This window comes from Tachyglossus aculeatus, chromosome 21 (assembly GCF_015852505.1).
Source record: "Tachyglossus aculeatus isolate mTacAcu1 chromosome 21, mTacAcu1.pri, whole genome shotgun sequence".
Classification (NCBI taxonomy): domain Eukaryota; kingdom Metazoa; phylum Chordata; class Mammalia; order Monotremata; family Tachyglossidae; genus Tachyglossus; species Tachyglossus aculeatus.
The window spans coordinates 37,915,394-37,943,262 of record NC_052086.1 but is presented as its reverse complement, the minus strand read 5'-3'; the positions used below and the strand labels follow the sequence as shown (position 1 = coordinate 37,943,262).

Sequence of the window (27,869 nt, the reverse complement as noted above, 5' to 3'; positions counted from 1 at the left end):
CTACGTGCAAAGCACTGTTCTAAGCGCTGGGGAGGTTGCAGGGTGATTAGGTTGTCCCACGGGGAGCCCACAGTCTTCATCCTGTTCATTCATTCCAGCGGATTTGTGGACTGTGTGCGGAGCACTGGACTAAACGCTTGGCAAGTCCAACTGGGCGGCAGAGAGAGACAGTCCTTAATAATAATAATAATAATGATGGCATTTGTTAAGTGCTTACTATGCGCAAAGCACCGTTCTAAACGCTGGGGAGGTTACAGAGTGATCAGGTTGTCCCACGGGGGGCTCACAGTCTTCATCCTGTTAATTCATTATAGCCAATTTGTGGGCTGTGTGTGGAGCACTGGACTAAGTGCTTGGGAAGTCCAACTGGGCAGGAGAGAGAGACAGTCCTTAATAATAATAATAATAATTATGGCATTTGTTAAGCGCTTACTATGTGCAAAGCACTGTTCTAACCGCTGGGGAGGTTACAAGGTGATCAGGTGTCCCCACGGGGGGCTCACAGTCTTCATCCCCATTTGACAGATGAGGTCACTGAGGCCCAGAGAAGAAGAAGAATGATGATGGCATTTGTGTAAGCGCTTACTATGCGCAAAGCACTGTTCTAAGCGCTGAGGAGGTTACAAGGTGATCATGTTGTCCCACAGGGGGCCCACAGTCTTCGTCCTGTTCATTCGTTCCGGCCAATTTGTGGGCCGTGCGCGGAGCACTGGACCAAGCGCTTGGGATGTCCAGCTGGGCAGCAGAGAGAGACAGTCCTTAATAACGCTAATGGCATTTATTACATTTATGGACTGTGTGCGGAGCACTGGACTAAGCGCTTGGGAAGTCCAGCTGGGCAGCAGAGAGAGCCAATCCTTAATAATAGTAATAATGGGGGGCTCACAGGCTTCATCCTGTTCGTTCATTCCAGCTGATTTGTGGACTGTGTGCGGAGCACTGGACTAAGCACTTGGGAAGTCCAACTGGGCAGCAAAAAGAGCCAGTCCTTAATAATAATGATGGCATTTGTTAAGCGCTTACTGTGCACAAAGCACCGTTCTAAGCACTGGGGAGGTTACAGGGTGATCAGGTTGTCCCACGGGGGGCTCCCAGGCTTCATCCTAGTCATTCATTCCAGCCGATTTGTGGACTGTGTGCGGAGCACTGGACTAAGCACTTGGGAAGTCCAGTTGGGCAGCAGAGAGAGCCGGTCCTTAATAATAATGATGGCATTTGTTAAGTGCTTACTATGCGCAAAGCACTATGCTAAGCGCTGGGAAGTTACAAGGTGATTATGTTGTCTCACAGGGGGCTCCCAGGCTTCATCTTATTCATTCATTCCAGCCGATTTGTGGACTGTGTGCGGAGCACTGGACTGAGCGCTTGGGAAGTCCAGTTGGGCAGCAGAGAGAGCCGGTCCTTAATAATAATGATGGCATTTGTTAAGCGCTTACTATGCGCAAAGCACCGTTCTAAGCGCTGGGGAGGTTACAAGGTGATTATGTTGTCTCATGGGGGGCTCACAGGCTTCATCTTATTCATTCATTCCAGCCGATTTGTGTACTGTATGCAGAGCACTGGACTAAGCGCTTGGGAAGTCCAACTGGGCAGCAGAGAGAGACAGTCCTTAATAATAATAATGATGGCATTTGTTAAGCGCTTACTACGCGCAAAGCACCATTCTAAGCACTGGGGAGGTTACAAGGTGATTATGTTGTCTCATGGGGGGCCCCCGGCTTCATCTTATTCATTCATTCCAGCCGATTTGTGGACTGTGTGCGGAGCACTGGACTAAGCGCTTGGGAAGTCCAGTTGGGCAGCAGAGAGAGCCAGTCCTTAATAATAATGATGGCATTTGTTAAGTGCTTACTATGCGCAAAGCACCGCTCTAAGCGCTGGGGAGGTTACAGGGTGATTAGGTTGTCTCATGGGAGGCTCACAGGCTTCATCCTAGTCATTCATTCCAGCCGATTTGTGGACTGTATGCAGAGCACTGGACTAAGCACTTGGGAAGTCCTACTGGGCAGCAGAGAGAGCCGGTCCTTAATAATAATGGTGGCATTTGTTAAGTGCTTACTATGCGCAAAGCACTATGCTAAGCGCTGGGAAGTTACAAGGTGATTATGTTGTCTCACAGGGGGCTCCCAGGCTTCATCTTATTCATTCATTCCAGCCGATTTGTGGACTGTGTGCGGAGCACTGGACTAAGCACTTGGGAAGTCCAGTTGGGCAGCAGAGAAAGCCGGTCCTTAGTAATAATGATGGCATTTGTTAAGTGCTTACTATGCGCAAAGCACTGCTCTAAGCGCTGAGGAGGTTACAAGGTGATTAGGTTGTCTCATGGGGGGCTCCCAGGCTTCATCTTATTCATTCATTCCAGCTGATTTGTGGACTGTGTGCGGAGCACTGGACTAAGTGCTTGGGAAGTCCAGTTGGGCAGCAGAGAGAGCCGGTCCTTAATAATAATGATGGCATTTTTTTTTATTTTATGGCATTTATTAAGCGCTTACTATGTGCAAAGCACTGTTCTAAGCACTGGGGGATACAAGGTGATCAGGTTGTCCCACGGGGAGCTCACAATCTTAATCCCCATTTTGCAGAGGAGGTAACTGAGGCTCAGAGAAGTTAAGTGACTTGCCTAGTGTCACACAGCAGACATGTGGCGGAGCCGGGATTCTAACCCATGACCTCTGACTCCAAAGCCCAGGCTCTTTTCACTGAGCCACGCTGCTTCTTTCTTAGCTTTCATAGTAAGCGCTTTGTTAAGCGCTTACTATGCACAAAGCACCCTTCTAAGTGCTGGGGAGGTTTCAAGGTGATTAGGTTATTAATCAATCGTATTTATTGAGCGCTTACTGTGTGCAGAGCACTGTACTAAGCGCTTGGGAAGTACAAGCTGGCAACATATAGAGACGATCCCTACCCAACAGCGGGCTCACAGTCTAGAAGGGGGAGACAGGCAACAGAACAAAACAAGTGACTCGCCCAGAGTCACACAGCTGATAATTGGCAGAGCCGGAGTTCGAACCCATGACCTTGGACTCCAGAGCCTGTGCTCTTTCCCCTGAGCTACGCTTCATTCAGTCATATTTATTGAGCGCTGACTGTGTGCGGGGCACCGGACTGTGCACTCGGGAAGTCCAAATGGGCAGCAGAGAGAGACGGTCCTTAACAACGGGCTCACAGGCTAGAAGGGGGAGACGGACAACAACAACAAAACAAGTAGACTGGTGTCAATACCATCAGAATAGATAAACTCGTTCCTTCAGTCCTATTTATTGAGCGCTGACTGCGTGCAGAGCCCTGGACTAAGCGCTTGGGAAGTCCAGTTGGGCGACATATAGAGACGGTCCTTACCCGACAACGGGCTCACAGGCTAGAAGGGGGAGACGGACAACAACAAAACAAGTAGAGTGGTGTCAATACCATCAGAATAGATCAATTCACTCATTCAGTCGTGTTTCTGGAGCGCTGACTGTGTGCAGAGCACTGGACTAAGCGCTTGGAGAGACGACCCCCACCCAACAACGGGCTCACAGTCTAGTAGGGGGGAGATAGACAACAAAACAAGTAGAGAGGCATCAATACCATCCAAATAGATAAATAGAATTGTGGATTCATTCATTCAGTCGTATTTATTGAGCGCTGACTGTGTGCAGAGCACTGGACTAAGCGCTTGGAGAGACGATCCCTACCCAACAACGGGCTCACAGTCTAGTAGGGGGGAGACAGACAACAAAACAAGTAGAGAGGCATCAATACCATCCAAATAGATAAATAGAATTGTAGAGTCATTCATTCAGTCGTATTTATTGAGCGCTGACTGTATGCAGAGCACTGGACTAAGCGCTTGGAGAGACGATCCCTACCCAACAACGGGCTCACAGTCTAGTAGGGGGGGAGACAGACAACGAAACAAGTAGAGAGGCATCAATACCATCCAAATAGATAAATAGAATTGTAGATTCATTCATTCAGTCGTATTTATTGAGCGCTGACTGTGTGCAGAGCACTGGACTAAGCGCTTGGAGAGACGACCCCCACCCAACAACGGGCTCACAGTCTAGTAGGGGGTAGACAGACAACAAAACAAGTAGAGAGGCATCAATACCATCCAAATAGATAAATAGAATTGTAGATTCATTCATTCAGTCGTAATTATTGAGTGCTGACTGTGTGCAGAGCACTGGACTAAGCGCTTGGAGAGACGATCCCCACCCAACAACGGGCTCACAGTCTAGTAGGGGGGAGACAGACAACAAAACAAGTAGAGAGGCATCAATACCATCAAAACAGATAAATAGAATTGTAGATTCATTCATTCAGTCGTATTTATTGAGCGCTGACTGTGTGCAGAGCACTGGACTAAGCGCTTGGAGAGACGACCCCCACCCAACAACGGGCTCACAGTCTAGTAGGGGGGAGACAGACAACGAAACAAGTAGAGAGGCATCAATACCATCAAAATAGATAAATAGAATTGTAGATTCATCATCATCATCATCAATCGTATTTATTGAGCACTTACTATGTGCAGAGCACTGTACTAAGCGCTTGGGAAGTAAAAATTGGCAATATATAGAGACAGTCCCTACCCAACAGTGGGCTCACAGTCTAAAAGGGGGAGACAGAGAACAAAACCAAACATAGTAACAAAATAAAATAAATAGAATAGATATGTACAAATAAATAAATAAATAGAGTAAAAAAATCTGTACAAACATATATACATATATACAGGTGCTGTGGGGAAGGGAGGGAGGTAAGATGGGGGGATGGAGAGGGGGACGAGGGGGAGAGGAAGGAAGGGGCTGATTCATTCATTGTCATATTGAGCGCTGACTGTGTGCAGAGCACTGGACTCTGTTCTCTGTCTCCCCCTTTTAGACTGTGAGCCCACTGTTGGGTAGGGACTGGCTCTATATGTTGCCAACCTGTACTTCCCGAGCGCTTAGTCCAGTGCTCTGCACACAGTAAGTGCTCAATAAATACGATTGATTGATTGATTGATTGGACTGAGTGCTTGGGAGAGGACAAGTCGGCAACATAAGGGAGACGGTCCCTACCCAACAACGGGCTCCCAGTCTAGAAGGGGGAGACAGACAACAAAACAAAGCACATAGACCGGTGTCAAAACCGTCAGAATAAATAGAATTATAGCGATCAAAACTATGGATTGAGCACTGACGTTTTGCTTTGTTGCCCGTCTCCCCCTTCTAGCCTGTGAGCCCGTTGTTGGGTAGGGACCGTCTCTAGATGTTGCCGACTTGTCCTTCCCAAGTGCTTAGTCCAGTGCTCGGCACACAGTAAGCGCTCAGTAAATACGATGGAATGAATGAATGAGTACTGTGTGGAATGAATGAATGAGTACGGTGTGCAGAGCACTGGACTAAGCGCTTGGAAAGTCCAATTTGGCAACCCAGTCCCTACCCAACAACGGGCTCACAGTGTAGACGGACAAAACTAGTAGACGGGCATCAACAGCGCCGCGTGTCCGCTGTGTGACCTTGGGCAGGGCACTTGGCTTCTCTGTGCCTCAGTTACCTCATCTGTAAAAAATGAGGATTGAGAGTGTGAGTCCAATGTAGGACAGGGACTGTGTCAACCCGATTAACTTGTATCTACCCCAGCGTTTAGAACATCGCTTGACCTAAAGTAAGCGCTTAACAAGTACTATATATTTTTTTAAAAATCAGGGCTGGGGTAAACGCCTCTAGGCTGTAAGCTTGTTGCGGTCAGGGAATATGTCCAATTTATTGTTATGCCATACTCTCCCAAGCACTTAGTACAGTGTTCTGCAGTGTTACTATTCTATTTATTTTGTTAATGATGTGCATCTAGCTTTACTTCTATTTATTCTATTCTATTTACTTCTATTTATTCTGTTCTATTTACTTCTATTTATTCTATTCTCTTTACTTCTATTTATTCTATTCTCTTTACTTCTATTTATTCTATTCTCTTTACTTGTATTTATTCTATTTACTTCTATTTATTCTATTCTATTTACTTCTATTTATTCTATTCTATTTACTTCTATTTATTCTATTCTATTTACTTCTATTTATTCTGATGACATGACACCTGTCCCCATGTTTTGTTTTGTTGCCCGTCTCCCCCTTCGAGACTGTGAGCCCGTTGTTGGGTAGGGACCGTCTCTATATGTTGCCAACTTGGACTTCCTGAGCGCTTAGTCCAGTGCTCTGCACACAGTAAGCGCTCAATAGATACGATTGAATGAATGAATCAAAACAGAGAAATAGAATTATAGATTCATTCATTCCACCGCGTTTATTGAACAGAGCGCTGGACTGAGCGCTTGGGAAGTACAGTTTGGCAACGGATGGAGACGGTCCCTACCCAACAACGGGCTCACGGTCTAGAGGGAGGAGACAGGGAACAAAACCGGTGGGTGTCAATACCATCACAATAAATAAATAAAATTTTAGCTGTATGCACATCACTAATAAAATAGAGTAATAAATATGTACAAAGAGACACAAGTGCTGTGGGGAGGGGAAGGGGAGAGAACAGAAGGAGGGGGGGTGATGGGGAGGAAGAGGAGGAGGAGGAGAGGGAAAGGGGGCTCAGTGTGGGAAGGCTTCCTGGAGGAGGTGAGCTCTCAGTAGGGCTTTGAAGGGAGGAAGAGAGATAGTTTGGCGGATGTGTGGAGGGAGGGCATTCCAGGCCAGAGATAGGACCCAGGCACCACCAACCAACCCCATACCCACAGCACCTGTATATATGTATATATGTTTGTACATATTTATTACTCTATTTTACTTGTACATATCTATTCTATTTATTTTATTTTGTTAGTATGTTTGGTTTTGTTCTCCGTCTCCCCCTTTTAGACCGTGAGCCCACTGTTGGGTAGGGACTGTCTCTATATGTTACCAACTTGTACTTCCCAAGCGCTTAGTCCAGTGCTCTGCACACAGTAAGCGCTCAATAAATACGATTGATGATGATGATACCCTGCCAAGCAGTCGGTCGTATTGATGGGGCGCCCACTGTGTGCGAAGCACCGGACGGAGTGCCCGGGAGTGCATCATAGGACAATCAACAGGCGCATTCCTTGCCCACAGCGTGCTGACGGTCCGGCGAGGGAGGGACGGGGTGTCCTGGCCGCAGTACCCAATAATAATGCTAATGACGGTATTTAACCGCCTACTATGCACCAGGGACTGTACTAAACGCCGGATACAAGCAGATCAGGTTGGACACACAGTCCCTGCCCCACATGGGGCTCACAGTCCGAATCCCCATTTTACACAGGAGGGAACTGAGGCACAGGGAAGCCAAGGCCTCACAAGAGACGAGCGGCGGGGGCGGGATTAGAACCCATGACCCGATTCCCAGGCCCGTGGCCTATCCACTAGGCCATGCTGCTCTCCGGTTCGTATAGAGTTGGGGGCGGGCAGACCCTGCTGACAACCCTCCAGCCCCCTCCTCCAACACAGAAGTGAAAAGAGGCCGTCCCCTGACCCTGTACACCTTAATGGGAAGCTTTCCCAAACTGCCATCTTGAGCGAATTGGCAGTTAAATTCATCATCAATTGTATTTATTGAGCGCTTACTATGTGCAGAGCACTGTACTAAGCGCTTGGGAAGTACAAATTGGCAACATATAGAGACAGTCCCTACCCAACAGTGGGCTCACAGTCTAAAAGACTGTTAAGTTAATTCGTTCAGTCATTCAGTCATATTTATTGAGCACTTACCGTGTTGCAGAGCACTGTACTAAGCGCCTGGAAAGTACAATTGGGCAACAGAGACGCTCCCTACCCGACAGCGGGTTCTCAGCGTAGAAGGGGGGAGACAGACAACAAAACAAGTAGACAGGCATCAGTACCATCAAAATAGATAGAGTTATGGTTAAATGGTTTCCCCTTCCCCCCCAGCCTGGGTATATAAACCGACTTTTAGACTGTGAGCCCACTGTTGGGTAGGGACTGTCTGTATATGTTGCCAACTTGTACTTCCCAAGCGCTTAGTACAGTGCTCTGCACACAGTAAGCGCTCAATAAATACGATTGATATGATGATATATCAACAGAGCGGGGTGGGGGCCGGGGGAGGGGAGAAATGCCCCCCGAAACCCGTGACTGGAGTCCCCAGGGTCAGAGACCCAACTCGGCAGAGGGAAGGGGATCAGGGAACTTTTTAGGAGGTTGCTACGGCTCTACCCAATAAGTCAAAATAGTCATTAAATATCCTTTTATCAGGACACGCGTATAAAGCTTGGGATTGCTTTTTGGGTGGCTCTCGCGTTTAGTAAGAACGTGGCCTCACTAGTGGAAAGAGCCCCCTTTTAGACTGTGAGCCCACTGTTGGGTAGGGACTGTATATGTTGCCAATTTGTACTTCCCAAGCGCTTAGTACAGTGCTCTGCACACAGTAAGTGCTCAATAAATACGATTGATGATGAAAGAGCGCAGGCCTGAGACCTGTTTTTTTTCTATCCCGGCGCGGTCACTGGCCTGTTGTGTAACCTTGGGCAAGGCGCTTCGCTAGGCCTCAGTTTCTTTAGCTGTAAAATAAGGATTCAATTCATTCAATCGTATTTATTGAGCTCTTTGTGCAGAGCACTGTACTAAGTGCTTGGAAAGTACAGTTTGGCAGCAGATAGAGACAATCCCTGCCCAACAACGGGCTCACAGTCTAGCGGGGAGGAGACAGACAACAAAACAAGTAGGCAATCAGTCTATGTCCTCCCTTGTCGCACACCCACAAACGTTGTACAAGGGGCTGTGTCTGCTCTGATTGTGTTGTATCGGCCCCAGTGTTTAGTACAGTGCTTGTCTTTATTTTACTTGTGCATATCTATTCTATTTATTTTATTTTGTTAGTATGTTTGGTTCTCTTCTCTGTCTCCCCCTTCTAGACTGTGAGCCCACTGTTGGGTAGGGACCGTCTCTATGTGTTGCCAACTTGTACTTCCCAAGCGCTTAGTACAGTGCTCTGCACACAGTAAGCGCTCAATAAATACGATTGATTGATTGTAGCGAATGGTTAACAAATGCCACAATTCTTGACAATAGTCTTAAGTTTTGTGTTTCGTTTTTTAACGGAGGGGAAAACAAGTGTGATAGCATACCCTCAAGAGTCACCAGGAACTAAAGCCAGCCCAGTCAGTAGGGTTTGAAGTTGGACATGATGGGTTTAGCTTTCAAATGTAAATAATTTTTTTCTTAAGTGTGTGGAACTTTGGGCCTTTTGGCCTGCACAACACTTGCAAATGTCGGGTAGTAATTATTTTCCCAAACCATCCCAAAATGCTGTTATTTCCAGAAGATTCTTTTCAACTAGCCCCACATCGGTGCCTTTTCTTGAAAGCTTTAGTGACTGCTTATATGTTGCCAATTTGTACTTCCCAAGCGCTTAGTACAGTGCTCTGCACATAGTAAGCGCTCAATAAATACGATTGATGATGATGATGATGCTTACAGATATATGAGCCCCCCCTCTGTTCTGTAATTTCACCAAAGACTCAAGTAGGAATAGAAGCCAAATAGTCTTCACAGCCAGCAGTTTGGGGAGTGATTTGTCAGGGCTGACACATTTATCCAATCAATCAATCGTATTTATTGAGCGCTTACTGTGTGCAGAGCACTGTACTAAGCGCTTGGGAAGTACAAGTTGGCAACATATAGAGACAGTCCCTACCCAACAGTGGGCTCACAGTCTAAAAGATTGTAAAGACAGTCTAAAAGACAGTCAGTTGTATCTGAGTGTTTACTGTGTGCAGAGCACTGTACTAAGTGCTTGGGAGAGTCCGTTATAACAGAGTCGAAAGGACACATTCCCTGCCCACGAGCTTACAGTCTTGAGGGATGTAGAGCCCACCTTTTTTGTTTGAAACCAAACAGCAAGCCACAAACTCCAGTAAGTTTCTTTTAATGTAGTGTGAGAGAAAAGTAGCAGAAAGAGGATATCCTGGTGGTTCATAATGCACGGATTTACCCTCTTTATAGAAGCAGGGTGGCTCAGTGGAAAGAGCCCGGGCTTGGGCGTAAGAGGTCATGGGTTCTAATCCTGTCCCCCGCCACTTGTTAGCTGCGTGACTTTGGGCAAGTCACTTAACTTCTCTGTGCCTCAGTTACCTCATCTGTAAAATGGGGATCAAGACTGTGAGCCCCCCCGTGGGACAACCTGATCACTTTATAACCTCCCTAGTGCTTAGAACAGTGCTTTGCACATAGTAAGCGCTTAACAAATACCATCGTTATTATTATTACTCGGTGAATGGCCCTGATTTGTCAAAATATTCTGTTTAATCAATTTCACCAAACGGGCCAAAAGGTCAAAACATGGCCCTGTGTGTCTGTCTCTCTCTCTCTTAGAATTGTGAGCCTCCTAAGGGACAGGGACCATGCCTAATTCCCATCTATGTATTCTTTCTCAGTGCTTAGTACTGTGCTCTGCACCCAAGAGATTAATAAATACTACTATTAGCAGGAGTTCATGCTATATCAAATAGTTTTTAAGTTTTTTTTTAGAGAGGTGACTTAGGCTCATAAAATTTTCTTCCCTCAGGTAGTCAGATAATTGATTACTAGCATAGTGAATCCTAGTCTTCCTTTCCTCAACCCCTCAAGAAACCTCAGTACAGTCTGATCTCTAAATAAAGCCTACTATAAATGACCATCACTTCAGACATTTATGGGTAAGACCCAGGCTCTGCCCCTTGAGCCTTGTTTGTCCATTCCGGAATCCTCTCTGAGGAGCATTCCAACACAGCCGTAGTATTCCCAGGACTTTGGGCCTGGAGAAACAGTCCAGGCTTCCGCTTCATCTTAAATATGTGCTGTTTGGTCTATTTTCTCTGTCTACCATAAGCCAGCTTTGTGTGCACCCTGTAACATACTCGATAATAACATTTAATGTCAATTAACGTGCAGTGGTTTCCTTTCTGCGAGCAGCTTAGGTCAGGGGAAAGGGTCTTGTACATATTTACTATTTATCTTGTACATATTTACTATTTATTTTGTTAATGATGTGCATCTAGCTTTAATTCTGTTTGTTCTGATGACTTGACACCTGTCCACATGTTTTGTTTCGTTGTCTGTCTCCCCCCTTCTAGACTGTGAGCCCGTTGTTGGGTAGGGACCGTCTCTATATGTTGCCGACTTGTACTTCCCAAGCACTTAGTACAGTGCTGTGCACACAGTAAGCGCTCAATAAATAGGATTAAATGAATGAATGAATGAAAACAGCATGAGCCAAGGGGTGACAGGCTGGACAGACAAGAGCAGAGTGAGCTTGGAAGAAGCAGACGAAGAGACCCAGATAGGTAAAATGGAGAAAACTGGTAGAGGTCCTTTAGGCCAATGGTAAGAGGGTTTTTTTTAAAAAAGTTATTATTATTATTTTTTGAAGCAGTGGGAGACTGGTAGCCATTGGAAACTTTGGAGGAGTGGAGAGACGTGTTGAGCAGTATTTCAGGAAGATGAACCGGGCCAGAGCATGTTATGTGGACTGAAGGAGGAAAAGCAAACATCCCAGTGAGGTTGTAAAGAAATAGAGACACGGTACTGTTGAGGGGTTGGAGAAGGCCAGGTCATTCACTCACTCATCCGATCAATCGTATTTATTGGGCGCTTACAATGTGCAAAGCACTTTACTCATGGCTCGGGAGAGTACAGTACAACAACAGACGCATTCCCTACCCACACGGTCTAGAGGCAGAGACAGACTTTAATATACCTGAATAAATAAATTACAGATGTAGTCATATTGGCTGTGGGGCTGGGAGGGAGGATGAATGAAGGGAGCAAGTCAGGGCAATGCAGAAGGGAATGGGGGAAGAAGAGAGGAGGGCTTAGGGAAGGCTTCTTGGAGGAGGCACGTCTTCAATAAGGCCTTGAAGTGGGGGAGAGCAATTACGTGTCTGATAGTAAGACCAGAGGCAGGTTGTGGGCGAGAGGTCGGCGGCGAGATAGATGAGATCGAGGTAGGCGAGCAGGTTAGCATTAGAGGAGCGGAGTGTGCGGCCCGGGTGGTGGGAGCACAGTAAGCGCTCAATAAATACGATTGATCGATTGATTGGGAGGTGAGGTGATCGACTGCTTCAAAGCCAACGGTGAGGAGTTTCTTCTTTGAGGTGGAGGTGGGTGGGCAACCGCTGGAGTTCTTTGAGGAGTGGAGAAACACGGTCTGAATGGTTTTGAAGGAAAGTGATCCAGTCTGCAAAGGGGCTGATATAATAATCAAGGCAGGATAGGATAAGTGCTTGGGCGAATGCGCCAGCAGGTCATGAGGCTTCTCCCAGTATAATGTTCCCCTGATTGGTAACCGGAAGGCAAGTCATTAGTTTAAGCATTCTCCCTTCTAGACTGTGAGCCCGCTGTCGGGTAGGGACCGTCTCTAGATGTTGCCAATGTGTACTTCCCAAGCGCTTAGTACAGTGCTCTGCACACAGTAAGCGCTCAGTAAATACGGTTGAATGAATGAATGAAGCATGTGTGTACATCAGTCAGGAGAAAATCTGAACAAATTTGGCCGGACTTCAACTGTTGGAATCAAATCGGTCACTCAGAGGTATTCATTGAATACTTACCTTAGGCAGAACACTGTACTAAGCGCTTGGGAGAGTACAATAGAATGGAATTGGTCGACACCCTTCCCTGCCCACGACGACAGTCTAAGGGGGTAGTGGGGGAGGAGGGACAAGGGTGGGTGGGAATAGCTTTGAGCCTATAGTTTAGGACTCGAAACATTGAATGATTTGGATATCTGGAACGTGAGGGGCTCGCTAATTCTGACCCTAATCCGGGCCCCATCAAATATGGGAGAATAGCAGCACTTGAGCACCCCCACCCATCATCATCATCAACCGTATTTATTGAGCGCTTACTATGTGCAGAGCACTGGACTAAGCGCTTGGGAAGTACAAATTGGCAACGTATAGAGACAGTCCCTACCCAACAGTGGGCTCACAGTCTAAACAGGGGAGACGGAGAACTAAACCAAACATACTAACAAAATAAAATAAATAGAATAGATATGTACAAGTTAAATAAATATGTACAAACATATATCCATATATACAGGTGCTGTGGGGAAGGGAAGGAGGTAAGATGGGGGGGATGGAGAGGGGGACGAGGAGACAAGCGGCAGGGCCGTTCGTTCGCATTTTCCGAGCGCTTACTGCGTGCAGAGCATTTTACGAAGGGCTTGGGAGTGTACGACATCACCGACGCGCATACAGGGCCCCGTCCCCCACAGCCAGATGCTGCCTTTCAAAATCGACCCAAAGCAACAGTATTTATTGAGCGTCTTCTGTACACAGAGCGGTATACCAAGCGCTTGTGAGAGGACAGTGGAATTAGTAGACACGATCCCTGCTCTGGGGCGGGGGCAGACAGTCATTTTGGCTGGGCTCCTTTGGCCGAAGACATTTAACCCGACCCCAGGGTGGAAGGCGATGCCACCCATTTTGTGGAACCCGGTTAAGCGCTGCTGCTCTGACCTGTCAAAACCAGTTTTAGAAATGACCCGGCAACCGAACGATTGCACCCTGGGCCGGTTTGACAATCATTCGGGGATGTTTATGTTGACATAGTCAGAGAAAGGAAGATGTGAGTTTCCTGCGGTGCAGTGCGGGGTAGGGAAATCTGAATAGGCAGAGTCTCTGGATTTAATCTTGGGGCTTGGTTTGTAGATTGAGATTTAGGCTTGTTTTGTAGAAGGCCCGGGCTTCTAGTCTTGTTGGCTCGGACCTGTTGAGTTTCGCTACTGGGAGCCGGGCTGGAGAAATAATTTAGGGGATGGGGTTTCGGTCCCCCAGCCCCGGGTGTGAGTCCAGATGTGCTGGAAAGGGGAGATTGTGTTGATGGGGAAGGGGGGCCAGAGTCCCTCCGGCTGGGTTTGGGGTTGGCTAGTGCTCAGGACTGGACCATCTTTCCTTTGACACCTGTCTCCATGTTTTGTTTTGTCCACTGTCTCCCCCCTCTAGGCTGTGAGCCCGCTGTCGGGTAAGGACCGTCTCTATACGTTGCCAGCTTGGACTTCCCAAGCGCTTAGTGCAGCGCTCTGCTCACAGAAAGTGCTCAATAAATACGATTGAAGGAACGAATTTAGTCACTGATCTTGCGTGTTGGATTTGGGCCACCAGCGCGATCTAGTCTGTCCGGAGCGTGGTGTGGAACTGAAGAAATGCACACTGCTAGAATCAGACCTGGCTTTTTCCACGAGGCAGACTCAGATTTCCAAAACCCGGGCATTCCTGCCCAAGTAGCCGCTTCCGAGGTCTGAAGCCCTGTCGACTCCCCACAGCCCCACAAAAATAGGACCGAGTTTTATCTGTGGGCCCCAGGCCTGGCCGAATCCTTAATCTTGAGTTGTCCGTCATGTGGTTCTCCAGATAACCGGTGACTTGGAGTTCGGCGTGCCTGCCCTCTCAGGCCCGTGGTTCATGGAGAGAGGGTAGAGGCCTGTAGTTGTTAATCAGCAGTCCTAGGAACCTGTTTTGAGTAGAATCGAGTGTTTACTCTGTGTTTGTCAAAGCAGCGCTGTCAGGGTTGCATAATGTTCCTGAAATCTTTTCCCTGCCGCCGCTGCTGCTGTTGTAATAGTGGCGGAAATCAAATGCTCGGTCTGTGGAAAGCATGGCCTTAAGCCCAGCTGTTTTAGGGCTCTCTGTGGGAGAACTTTTCCACTTGTTTTGTTGTGTTGTCCGTCTCCCCCTTCTAGACCGTGAGCCCGTTGTTGGGTAGGGGCTGTCCCTATGTGTCGCCAGCTTCCTAAGCTCTTAGTCCAGTAGTAAAAGCTCAATAAATACGATTGAATGAATGAACTTTTGACTTGATTATTCCAAGCTCACCTCCCGCAGTAAAAGCCCGGTTTGTCCTCTTCTGTGGTGAGGGGATTCCCCCTGTTCGGCCCGCCGACTACGGTCGCAGAGGTTGAAGAAGCAGAGTGAAGACAGCCTGGCTGAGGATGGTTGGTTTTTAATTACAGACTTGCAAGGTTGGATTAGCAGGTGTGCTGGGAGAACAGTAGGGAGTGTCCACTCCTCAACTTTCAGGTTACGTGACGTCTGTACTTAATGATTGCCGTGAAGTCAGCGAGAAATTACGTGGTGGCTAAAACCCAGAGGAAAGCTGTATTTCCTGCTGGCATACTTGATTTTATTTTTCCCCACTCCGGTTCTGAGGCACTGGGTGTACCTCCTTCCCTTCCCCACAGCACCTGTATATATGTATATATGTTTGTACATATTTATTACTCTATTTTACTTGTACATATCTATTCTATTTATTTTTTTTTGTTAGTATGTTTGGTTTTGTCTCCCCCTTTTAGACTGCGAGCCCACTGTTGGGTAGGGACTGTCTCTATATGTTGCCAATTTGTACTTCCCAAGCGCTTAGTACAGTGGTCTGCACACAGTAAGCGCTCAATACGATTGGTGATGATGATGATGAGTACGTTCAATTTGACCCTAACACGGGCTTTCATGAGGCATTCCGGCTAGAGCATTGTTAGGGAATTAGGGAAGGTTCGCCTATGACCAGATCCTGTTTGGGTGCAGGCTGCCACACTGTCTCACAAGCCCACAAACTTGGTCTTATCCTCAACTCCGCTCTCGTTCACCCCTCACATCCGATCCATCACCCAAACCTGCCAGTCTCACCTGCACAACATCACCAAGATCCGCCCTTTCCTCTCCATCCAAACCACTACCTTGCTAGTTCAGTCTCTCATCGTATCCCAACTGGATTACTGCATCAGCCTTCTCTCCGATCTCCCATCCTCCTGTCTCTCCCCACTTCAGTCTATACTTCATGCTGCTGCCTGGATCATCTTTGTGCAGAAACGCTCTGGGCGTGTTACACTTCTCCTCAAAAATTTCCAGTGGCTGCCTGGCAACATATGCATCAAGCAAAAACTCCTCTCTCTCAGTTTCAAGGCTGTCCATCACCTCACCCCCTCCTACCTCACCTCCCTTCTCTCCTTCTACAGTCCAGCCCACACCCTCTGCTCCTCTGCCGCCACTCACCTCCTCACTGGGCATCTTTCTCTCCCATCCCGCCGTCGACCCCCGGCCCACTTCTTCCCCCTGGCCTGGAATGGCCTCCCTCCGCACATCCGCCAAACTAGCTCTCTTCCTCCCTTCAAAGCCCTACTGAGAGCTCACCTCCTCCAAGAGGCCTTCCCACACTGAGCCCCCTTTTTCCTCTCCTCCTCCCCATCCCACCCGCCCTACCTCCTTCCCCTCCCCACAGCACCTATATATATGTTTGTATAGATTTACTACTCTATTTTACTTGTACATATTTACTATTCTATTTATTTTGTTAATGATGTGCATCTAGCTTTAATTCTGTTTGTTCTGATGATATGACACTTGTCCACACGTTTTGTTTTGTCATCTGTGTCCCCCTTCTACACTGTGAGCCTGTTGTTGGATAGGGACCGTCCACACGTTTTGTTTTGTCATCTGTCTCCCCCTTCTAGACTGTGAGCCTGTTCTTGGATAGGGACCGTCTCTATATGTTGCCGGCTTGTACTTCCCAAGCGCTTAGTCCAGTGCTGTGCACACAGTAAGCGCTCAATAAATATGATTGAATGAGTGAATGCGCCTGGTGGGTAGGGAACCGATCTGCAAATTCTTTGGTATCTCCCAAGCGCTTAGTACAGTGCTCTGCAGGCATTGAGCACTCAGTAAGTGCCGTTGAGGGATTGGTGGATTGTCAGAAGAATCAGTTTATGTGCAGGGTCAGATCAATCAATCAATCAATCGTATTTATTGAGCGCTTACTATGTGCAGAGCACTGTACTAAGCGCTTGGGAAGTACAAATTGGCAACACATAGAGACAGTCCCTACCCAACACTGGGCTCACAGTCTAAAAGGGGGAGACAGAGAACAGAACCAAACATACCAACAAAATAAAATAAATAGGATAGAAATGTACAAGTAAAATAAATAAATAGAGTAATAAATATGTACAACCATATATACATATATACAGGTGCTGTGGGGAAGGGAAGAAGGTAAGACGGGGGGATGGAGAGGGGGACGAGGGGGAGAGGAAAGAAGGGGCTCAGTCTGGGAAGGCCTCCGGGAGGAGGTGAGCTCTCAGCAGGGCCATATTGATGCATATGAATGCAACAATTTGACTCCCTAAAGTGGATTTGCAAGAATGTAGCCCCTTTGACTAGGAGGGCTGGGAGTATCCCCCAATTCCTCAGCTCAGAAATGGGAGATTTATTCTCAGCCTCCTTTGCTCTTGTTTCAAGAGGTCCTGGGTGTATGACGATGTGATGATGGGCTTAGGAATGATGGAGGGACCGTGTCTACAAACTAGGTTGTAGCGTTCTCTCCCAAGCAGCGTGGTTCAGTGGAAAGAGCCCGGGCTTTGGAGTCAGAGGTCATGGGTTCAAATCCTGGCTCCGCCACTTGTCAGCTGGGTGACTGCATCAGCCTCGTCTCCGATCTCCCATCCTCCTGTCTCTCCCCACTTCAATCCGTACTACATGCCACTGACCGGATTGTCTTTGTCCAGAGACGCTCTGGGCATGTTACTCCTCTCCTCAGAAATCTCCAGTGGCTACCAATCAACCTACACATCAGGCAGAAACTCCTCCCCCTGGGTTTCAAGGCTGTCCATCCATCCCCTCGCCCCCTCCTACCTCACCTCCCTTCTGTCCTTCTCCAGCCCAGCCCGCACCCTCCGCTCCTCTGCCGCTAATCTCCTCACTGGGCCTCATTCTGGCCCGTCCCACCGTCGACCCCCGGCCCACGTCCTCCCCCTGGCCCGGAATGCCCCCAATCCCTCTGCCCATCCGCCAAGCTCGCTCTCTTCCTCCCTTGAAAGCCCTACTGAGAGCTCACCTCCTCCAGGAGGCCTTCCCACACTCAGCCCCCTCCTTCCTCTCCCCCTCCCCATCCCCCCACCTTACCTCCTTCCCCTCCCTGCAGCACCTGTATATATGTATATATGTTTGTACGTATTTTATTACTCTATTTTTTCATATTTATTCTATTTATTTTATTTTGTTAATATGTTTTGTTGCCCGTCTCCCCCTTCTGGACTGTGAGCCCGCTGTTGGGTAGGGACCGTCTCTAGATGTTGCCAACTTGGACTTCCCAAGCGCTTAGAACAGTGCTCTGCACACAGTAAGCAGTAGTAGAGAAGCAGCGTGGCTCAGTGGAAAGAGCCCGGGCTTTGGAGTCAGAGTTCATGGGTTCAAATCCCGGCTCCGCCACTTGTCAGCTGTGTGACTTTGGGCAAGTCACTTCACTTCTCTGTGCCTCAGTTACCTCATCTGCAAAATGGGGATTAATACTGTGAGCCCCCTGTGGGGCAACCTGATCACCTTGTAACCTCCCCAGCGCTTAGAACAGTGTTTTGCACATAGTAAGCGCTTAATAAATACCATCATTACTAGTAAGCGCTCAATAAATACGATTGAATGAATGAATGACTTTGGGCAAGTCACTTCACTTCTCTGTGCCTTAGTGACCTCATCTGTAAAATGGGGATGAAGTCTGAGCCCCACGTGGGACAACCTGATCACCTTGTAACCTCCGCAGCGCTTAGAACAGTGCTTTGCACATCATCAATCGTATTTATTGAGCACTTATTATGTGCAGAGCACTGTACTAAGCACTTACTTAATAAATACCATCATTATTAGTAAGCGCTCAATAAATACGATTGAATGAATGAATGAATGAATGACTTCGGGCAAGTCTCTTCACTTCTCTGTGCCTCAGTTCCCTCATCCGTAAAATGGGGATGAAGACTGTGAGCCCCACGTGGAACAACCTGATCACCTTGTAACCTCCTCAGCGCTTAGAACAGTGCTTTGCACATAGCGCTTAATAAATACCATTATTGTTATTGTTATTATTAAGCGCTTAGTACATTTAGCGCTCAGTAAAGTCCATTGACTGATGGTGCTCTTCTGCTTTTTCTTTCTCATTGCTCAATAGGCTCTTGGCAACTTCCTTATTGAATCATGTATTTCATCCTCATACTTTTCCTGCCGTCAAACCAGTTATGTCCTCGTTCTTCGTGCCTACCTGTTTCCCCAGTTAGATTGGAGACTTCTCAAGGGCAAGGACTGCGTCTTGTGATCTTATTTCTCTCTGGCAGATGCCTAATAAGTAGAGTGCTTAGCACACAGAAGGGGCTCATTACCTAATGGACCTTTTTTTTTTTTTTAATGGCATCTGTTAAGCATTTACATGCCAAACAATCTTCTAAGTTCCGGGGTAGGTACAAGTACACAGTCACACACAGTCTCTGCCCCTCATGGGGCTCCCAATCTAAGGAGCAGGGGAAACGGGTATTGAATTCCCATTTCACACCTGAGAAAACTGAGGCACAGAGAAGCAAAGTGACTTGCCCAAGGTCACACGGCCAGCAATTGGCAGAGCTGGGATTAGAACCCGGGTCCCAGTCCGTGCTTTTTCCACCAGGCCATGCCGCTTCCCTCGGGCAAAGCCTTTTTTTTTTTTTTTAAATGGCATTTATTAAGCGCTTACTATGTGCAGAGCACTGTTCTAAGCGCTGGGGAGGTTACAGAGTGATCAGGTTGTCCCACGGGGGGCTCACAGTCTTAACCCCCATTTTACAGATGAGGGAACTGAGGCACAGAGAAGTGAAGTGACTTGCCCAAAGTCACACAGCTGACAAGCTACCTTTGACTCCCCTCTCCCTTTCCAGGCAGGTCTCCCTCAACCCTGGATTTGATATTCAGTGATCAATAATTCCCCCTCCTCCCCTTCCCCCCCCGCCTTACCTCCTTCCCCTCCTCACAGCACCTGTATATATGTTTGTACATATTTATTACTCTATGTATTTTATTTGTACATATTTATTCTATTTTATTTTCTTAATATGTCTTGTTTTGTTCTCTGTCTCCCCCTTCTAGACTGTGAGCCCACTGTTGGGTAGGGACCGTTTCTATATGTTGCCAACTTGTACTTCCCAAGCGCTTAGTCCAGTGCTGTGCACACAGTAAGCGCTCAATAAATACGATTGAATGAGTGAATAATGAAACAAAGCAAGCTGGGTCACCCTCCTGAAGTCTCTCAAATTCTCGAGCTTGGGGTTTTGCTTTGTGTGAAGGCTTATCATCATCTTCATCATCAATCGTATTTATTGAGCGCTTACTATGTGCAGAGCACTGTACTAAGCGCTTGGGAAGTACAAATTGGCAACATATAGAGACAGTCCCTACCCAACAGTGGGCTCACAGTCTAAAAGGGGGGAGACAGAGAACAAAACCAAACATACTAACAAAATAAAATAAATAGAATAGATATGTACAAGTAAAATAAATAAATAAATGGAGTAATAAATCTGTACAAACATATATACATGTATACAGGTGCTGTGGGGAAGGGAAGGAGGTAAGATGGGGGGATGGAGAGGGGGACGAGGGAATAATGATGGCATTTATTAAGCGCTTACTATGTGCAAAGCACTGTTCTAAGCACTGGGGAGGTTACAAGGTGATCAGGCTGTCCCATAGGGGGCTCACAGTCTTCATCCCCATTTTACAGATGAGGGAACTGAGGCACAGAGAAGTGAAGTGACTGGCCCAAAGTCACACAGCTGACAAGTGCTGGAGCTGGGATTTGAACCCATGACCTCTGACTCCAAAGCCCGGGCTCTTTCCACTGAGCCACGAAGCGCTTACTATATGGTAACAGTGGTTTACATTTGTCTACACCGTAGGCCACAGTGTCAGGAAAGCCCCAGGGCTCTCTTCCAAGATAACCTTACACATTCAGCTATTTATGTTGTCTTTTAGACTGTGACCCCACTTTTGGGTAGGGACTGTCTCTATATGTTGCCAATTTGTATTTCCCCAGCACTTAGTACAGTGCTCTGCACATAGTAAGTGCTCAATAAATACGATTGATGATGATGATGTCCCTAGGCACACTAAGGAACTTGGACAGCTGGGTGTCATGGGGCAAGGAGAGAAGCTAGAGTGGAAAGAGGGGTAGTTAATCACGGTTTTTATTAAATGCTCATTATGTGCCAAGGATTGTCTGAAACCCACAGCACCTGTATATATGTATATATGTTTGTACATATTTATTACTCTATTTTACTTGTACATATCTATTCTATTTATTTTATTTTGTTAGTATGTTTGGTTTTGTGTCCCCCTTTTAGACTGTGAGCCCACTGTTGGGTAGGGGCTGTCTCTATATGTTGCCAATTTGTACTTACCAAGCGCTTAATGCAGTGCTCTGCACACAGTAAGCGCTCAGTAAATACGATTGATGATGATGGTGATGAAACGCCGAGATAGGTACGGGATAATCCGGCAGGAAACAGTCCCCGTCCGACCCAAAGTTCAGAATTGAAGAGTTAGGGCGAGCAGCTATCTTACTCCCATTTGAGAAACATCATGGCCTAGTGGCTACCGCACAGTCCTGGGGGTCGGAAGGACCTGGGTTCTAATCCTGCTCTGCCACGTGTCTGCTCTGAGACCTCGGGCAAGACATTTAACTTCTCCAAGCCTCAGTTACCTCCTTTGTAAAATGGGGATTAAAACTGTGAGCCCCATATGGGACATGGACCGTGTCCAACCTGATTCTCTACCCCAGCGCTTAGAACATTCATTCAATCGTATTTATTGAGCGCCTGCTGTGTGCAGAGCACTGTACTAAGCACTTGGGAGAGTACAGTGCAACAATAAACAGACACATTCCCTGACCGCAACAAGCTAGTCTAGGAATTTCTTTTGGATGCGGAGGTGGATGGGCAACCGCTGGAGTTTTTGGAGAAGAGGGGAGACGTATCCCGAATGTTTTTGTAGAAAAATGATCCAGGCTGTAGAGTGAAGTGTGAACTGGATCTTTTAGATTAGTCTTTTAGACTGTGAGCCCACTGTTGGGTAGGGACTGTCTGTATATGTTGCCAATTTGTACTTCCCAAGCGCTTAGTACAGTGCTCTGCACGTGGTAAGCACTCAATAAATACGATTGATTGATTGATTGATTGACAGGACAAGAGATTGTATTAACATGGTAGCAGTTTGGATGGAGAGGACAGGGTAGATTTTAGCGAAGTTGTGAAAGTGGGAGCCACAGGATTTAGCGATGGATCGAATTTGTGGGTTGAATGAAAGAGAGGAGTCAAAGGCAATGCCAAGGTTATGGGTTTGTGAGACAGGAAGGATGGTGGCCGTGCGCCCGCTGTTTTGTAGGGACCATCTCTATATGTTGCCAACTTGTACTTCCCAAGCGCTTAGTCCAGTGCTCTGCACACAGTAAGCGCTCAATAAATATGACTGAATGAATAAATGGTGCTGTCTTCAGTAATGGGAAAGTCGGGGGAGGACAGGGAAGATGAGTTCAGTTTTGTACGTGAGGTGACGACGGGACAACCGCGTGGAGATGTCGTAAAGGCAGGAGGAAATGGTATATAGAAAGCGCTTCACAAATACCATAAAAACAAAAAAACAAATTTTATAAATCATCATCATCATCAATCGTATTTATTGAGCGCTTACTATGTGCAGAGCACTGTACTAAGCGCTTGGGAAGTACAAATTGGCAACATATAGAGACAGTCCCTACCCAACAGTGGGCTCACAGTCTAAAAGGGGGAGACAGAGAACAAAACCAAACATACTAACAAAATAAAATAAATAGAATAGATATGTACAAATAAAATAAATAGAGTAAAAAAATATGTACAAACATATATACATATATACAGGTGCTGTGGGGAAGGGAAGGAGGTAAGATGGGGGGGATGGAGAGGAGGACGAGGGGGAGAGGAAGGAAGGGGCTGAGTGTGGGAAGGCCTCCTGGAGGAGGTGAGCTCTCAGCAGGGCCTTGAAGGGAGGAAGAGAGCGAGCTTGGCGGATGGGCAGAGGGATTGGGGGCATTCCAGGTCCGGGGGATGACGTGGGCCGGGGGTCGATGGCGGGACAGGTGAGAGCGAGGTACGGTGAGGAGATTAGCGGCGGAGGAGCGGAGGGTGCGGGCTGGGCTGGACAAGGAGAGAAGGGAGGTGAGGTAGGAGGGCGTGAGGGGATGGACAGCCTTGAATCCTAGGGTGAGGAGTTTCTGCCTGATGCACAGATTGATTGGTAGCCACTGGAGATTTTTGAGATGTGGAAACTGAGGCATAGAGAAGTTCAGGGACTTGCCCAAGGTGACTCAGCAGGCCTGTGGCAGAGCTGGGACCGGAACCCGGGTCTCCTCACTCCTAGGCCTGGGCTCTTTACCCATCTAGGTTGCACCCCTGCCTCCTCAGGGGGACCAAAGGACGGGTTTCGGTCTTGGGTTCGTGGAGCCGCATGGGATTAACCAGTAGTGTAATTCCACCGCTCCTTGCTGTCCAGACCGAAGAGACCTCCCGGTTGGAGGGGCTCTGTCCGGTCCGGGACCCTGTAGAATTTTCTATTTGGGGACAGAAATGCAAGCGGCCCTAAAACCCTTGAATTTGACAGAAGCGTCCTGTGTTGAGTTTGGCACGTGAAGTGGCCTTAAGGTGCCTGATAACTGGTTGCTCTTGACTGAGGTTGTTATCTTACTGCGTTGCCTTGCTTTCTTTTTCGGGTGGGATCCGAAAGCCTGGACCTGTGGATTGCCGTCTTCCAAGGTTTCGAAGCGAGCGCAGAGGCAGTACCCCACTCCCAATATAAATTCTGTCTTGCCCCGTGGTTTTCTTCCCCCTGGTCCTTTACCCTTTGAATGAATTGTTGCCGTCAAATATCAGTTAACCGTAGAAATTGGAACTGTCCTGCAGGAGCACGTAGGAGGCAGCTCCATCTTTTCCTAAAGACCAGTAATAATAATAATAATAATAATAATGGCGGCATTATTAAGCACTTACTATGTGCAAAGCACTGTTCTAAGTACTTCCCAAGCGCTTAGTACAGTGCTCTGCACACAGTAAGCGCTCAGTAAATATGATTGATTGATTCTAAGTGCTGGGGAGGTTACAAGGTGGTCAGGTTGTCCCACGGGGGGCTCACATCTCAATCCCCATTTTCCAGATGAGGGAACTGAGGCCCAGAGAAGCGAAGTGACTTGCCCAAAGTCACCCAGCTGACAAGTGGCGGAGCCGGGATTTGAACCCATGACCTCCGACTCCAAAGCCCGGGCCCTTCCCACTGAGCCACGCTGCTCAGACCAGACTCCAGGATGAGGTGGGCCCCAAACCATTCGTCGTAGGGTCTCAGTTGGCATTCCGGTGTCCTGGCTATTTCTCCCGGTCTTCATCCCAACTAGAAAGCTCTGTCCGTGGGAGGGGGTGAGGTCCGGAGCCGGGGTGTACTGAAGCGGCGAATAAGTAGGCCCTTGACGGTCGTCTCTTTCTTTCAGATGGAAAGAATGCGAGCGGAGGCAAGCGTTATAACCGGAAACGAGAGACTTCCTATCCCAAAAATGAAAACTTTTCCAGCCAGTCCCGTCGCTCCAACTCACAGAAAAGCAAAGCTTTTAACAAGACGCCCCCTCAGAGGGGCGGCGGCGGCGGCGGCGGCGGCAAACTCTTTAGCTCTTCTTCTAATGGTGGAAGACGAGATGAGGTAAGGGTTTTGAGGAGGTTCCTTCAGGGGTGTGAGAGCCGAGCTGTCGCCAGCTCATCGTGTGGTTGGGCAAAGGGAAGGAAGGGGATGGGCCGCAGCTGCCCAGGACGCCGATGTGCCAACTCGAGAGCTCCTGCTGGGCCCCGTGGCAGGAGTCCGGATCACGCCCGTGTCCAGCCGACAGCCCCGCAAGCTCCCTGCGGGCAGGGGATGTGTCCGTTTATTGTTCTGTTATACTCTCTCAAGCGCTTCGTACAGTGCCCTGCACGCAGTAAGCGCTCAATAAATACGATGGGCCGGCTGACTGAGGGAGAGACGAGCAACCGGGCACGGCCTTGTGGATGACGCGCTGTGTGACTCGCGGCTTGACCGGTTCCTCCCCTTTATAGTAAACGTAAGCCCAAGGCCGATTCCAGACCCGTTTGGGAATTCCCGAGTTCTCGGCTGGCATTAAGGGAACGATCATCCTGATGCCTGGCCTCCGCGTAGTGACGTGGAGAGTATTCCGGGTGGGGGGATAGCCGCGGGGCCGGGAGGAATTCCGAGGCTGGGGTCAGGGGATGCTCTCCTGGAGTCTCTTTCCCCCTTCCAGAACGCTTTCAAAGAGAAGCAATGTGGCCTAGCGGAAAGAGCGCAGGCCGGGGATGTCAGAAGGTCGTGGGTTCTGATCCCGGCCCCGCCACCTGTCAGCTGTGTGACCGTGGGCAAGTCACGTCACGTCTCTGTGCCTGTTACCTTATCTCTAAAATGGGGATTAAGACTGTGAGCCCCACGTGGGACTGTGGATCGCATCCAACCTGATCAGCCTGCATCTATTCTAGTGCCTGGGACGCACCGAGGGTTTGACGATATGAAAAAAAGGAATTCCAAGCTGATCAGATTGATTTCCGGTCCACGAGTTGTCATTCGGGCTGTGCATTAAAAATGTTACGGAGCGAATCCGAAACCGGCCGTTTCTGGTGGGGGGAGAAGCCCGAGGTAACGGGTTGGTCTCCGCGGGCTCCAGAGACTGCCGACTGTTAACAGGGGTGACTTAAAACAGTCTAGGGTGTTCTCCAGGCTTCTGTCTTCAAGATAAAGAACTTCGCCCCGCATACCCGTGAGCTCCGCTCGCCTGTCCTTTTAGAAAGAGGAGGAGCCGCATTCTGAACCAAAATCCTCTGAACCAAAATCCTCTTACGCCCTTTGTGGAATCCTCCATTTCGCTGACTTCGGAGGACATCATCCAAGAGAAGCAGCGCGGCTCGGTGGAAAGAGCCCAGGCTTTGGAGTCAGAGCTCCTGGGTTCGAATCCCGGCTCTGCCCCGTGTCTGCTGGGTGACCTGGGGCAAGTCACTTGGCTTCTCTGAGCCTCAGTGACCTCATCTGGGAATGGGGGTGAAGACTGAGCCCCACGTGGGACAACCTGATCACCTTGTGTCCCCCCCCAGCGCTTAGAACAGTGCTGTGCACATAGTAAGCGCTTACCAAATGCCATTATTATTATTATTAAGTCCAGACGAGCTTTTACTCTTTAAGCCCCTTTCCTCCTGCTGCCCTTTTCCTGATCAGGAGGAGGAGGAGAGGAGGTGCCGGCGCCTGCAGTGGACGAGCGGACCCGGTGCCCCGATCCCAAATGTTGTCTTTCTCTCCTCCGTCTAGGTAGCAGAGGCTCAGCGGGCAGAGTTCAGCCCTGCCCAGTTCTCTGGCCCTAAGAAGATAAACCTGAACCACTTATTGAACTTCACCTTCGAGCCCCGCGGCCACGGCGGTCACTCCGACGGCAGCGGGGGACACGGCAACTGGGGGAAAAGAAACAAATGGGGCCACAAACCCTTCAATAAGGAGCTCTTCCTCCAAGCCAAGTGAGTCCTGAGGAGGATGCAGCGGGCCTAGAGGGAGGCAGGGAACATTTTGGAAGGAAGGAGATGCGGGTGGTAGTCGGAAAGCCACTGAGCCGATGCTTCGTTGCATTTTTTTTTGGCTGGGGTCCCCCTCCCCATCGCGCCCCGCCTTACCTCCGTCCCCTCCCCACAGCACCTGTATATATGTATATAAGTTTGTACAGATTTATTACTCTATTTTACTTGTACATGTTTATTCTCTTTTATTTTGTTAATATGTTTTGTTTTGTAGTCTGTCTCCCCCTTCTAGACTGTGAGCCCGCTGTTGGGTAGGGACTGCCTTTATATGTTGCCAGCTTGTACTTCCCAAGCGCTTAGTCCAGTGCTCTGCACACAGTAAGCGCTCAATCAATCATCATCATCATCAGTCGTATTTATTGAGCGCTTACTATGTGCACAGCACTGGACTAAGCGCTTGGGAAGTACAAATTGGCAACACACAGAGACAGTCCCTACCCAACAGTGGGCTCACAGTCTAAAATCAATCAATCAATCGTGTTTATTGAGCGCTTACTATGTGCAGAGCACTGTACTAAGTGCTTGGGAAGTACAAATTGGCAACACACAGAGACAGTCCCTACCCAACAGTGGGCTCACAGTCTAAAATCAATCAGTACGCTTGAACGAATGAATGGAAGATTAGTTGGACTCTGTCAAGGTCGCATTTCAAGGTTCTCGTGCACAGTGCACAGCACAGTGTCTATAATTACGCTTAACGCTGGGGTGAAGCCAAAGCTCCTGTGAGCAAGGGGAACAGCAGGGCCTAGCGGAAAGGGCCTCGGAGTTGACGGGCCCGAGTGGCTCCACTACTTGCCTGCTGTGTGACCTTGGGCAAGTCACCTCACTTCTCTGGGCCTCAGTTCCCCGCTCTGTACCACGGGAATTAAATAATAATAATAATAATGATGATGGCATTTATTAAGCGCTTACTATGTGCAAAGCACTGTTCTAAGTGCTGGGGAGGTTACAAGGTGATTAGGTTGTCCCACGTGGGGTTCACAGTCTTCATCCCCATTTGACAGGTGAGGGAACTGAGGCCCAGGGAAATGAAGTGACTTGCCCAAAGTCACACAGCTGATAGTTGGCAGAGCCGGGATTTGAACCCATGACCTCGGACTCCAAAGCCAGGGGTCTGTTCCACTGAGCCACACCGGCTGGTTCTCCCTCCCCCTGAGACTTTGAGCCCCATGTGGACCAGGGGCTCTGCCTGACTGCATATCCAACCCACCTTTATCATTCATTCATTTATTCAATCGTATTTATTGAGCGCTTACTGTGTGCAGAGCACCGGACTGAGCCCTGGGAAAGTACAATTCGGCAACAGACAGAGACAGTCCCTACCCAAAAATGGGCTCACAGCCTAGAAGGGGGAGACAGACAACAAAACAAGTAGACGGGTGTCAATGCCGTCAGAATAAATAGTATTATAGCTATATCATCATCATCATCAATCGTATTTATTGAGCGCTTACTGTGTGCAGAGC

The 27,869-nt window shown here is 48.3% G+C and overlaps 1 protein-coding gene across 1 annotated transcript in view; it reads left to right on the top strand.

Annotated features, from left to right (window-relative positions):
* The window catches only part of RNF10 (ring finger protein 10), a 64,507-nt gene that overhangs the window by 3,306 nt on the left and 33,332 nt on the right, over positions 1-27,869 (top strand). Inside the window, exons 2-3 of the mRNA XM_038762469.1 lie at positions 24,297-24,502; positions 26,144-26,346. Coding sequence (XP_038618397.1) covers positions 24,297-24,502; positions 26,144-26,346 — 409 coding nt within the window. The remainder of the gene's footprint in view (positions 1-24,296; positions 24,503-26,143; positions 26,347-27,869) is intronic.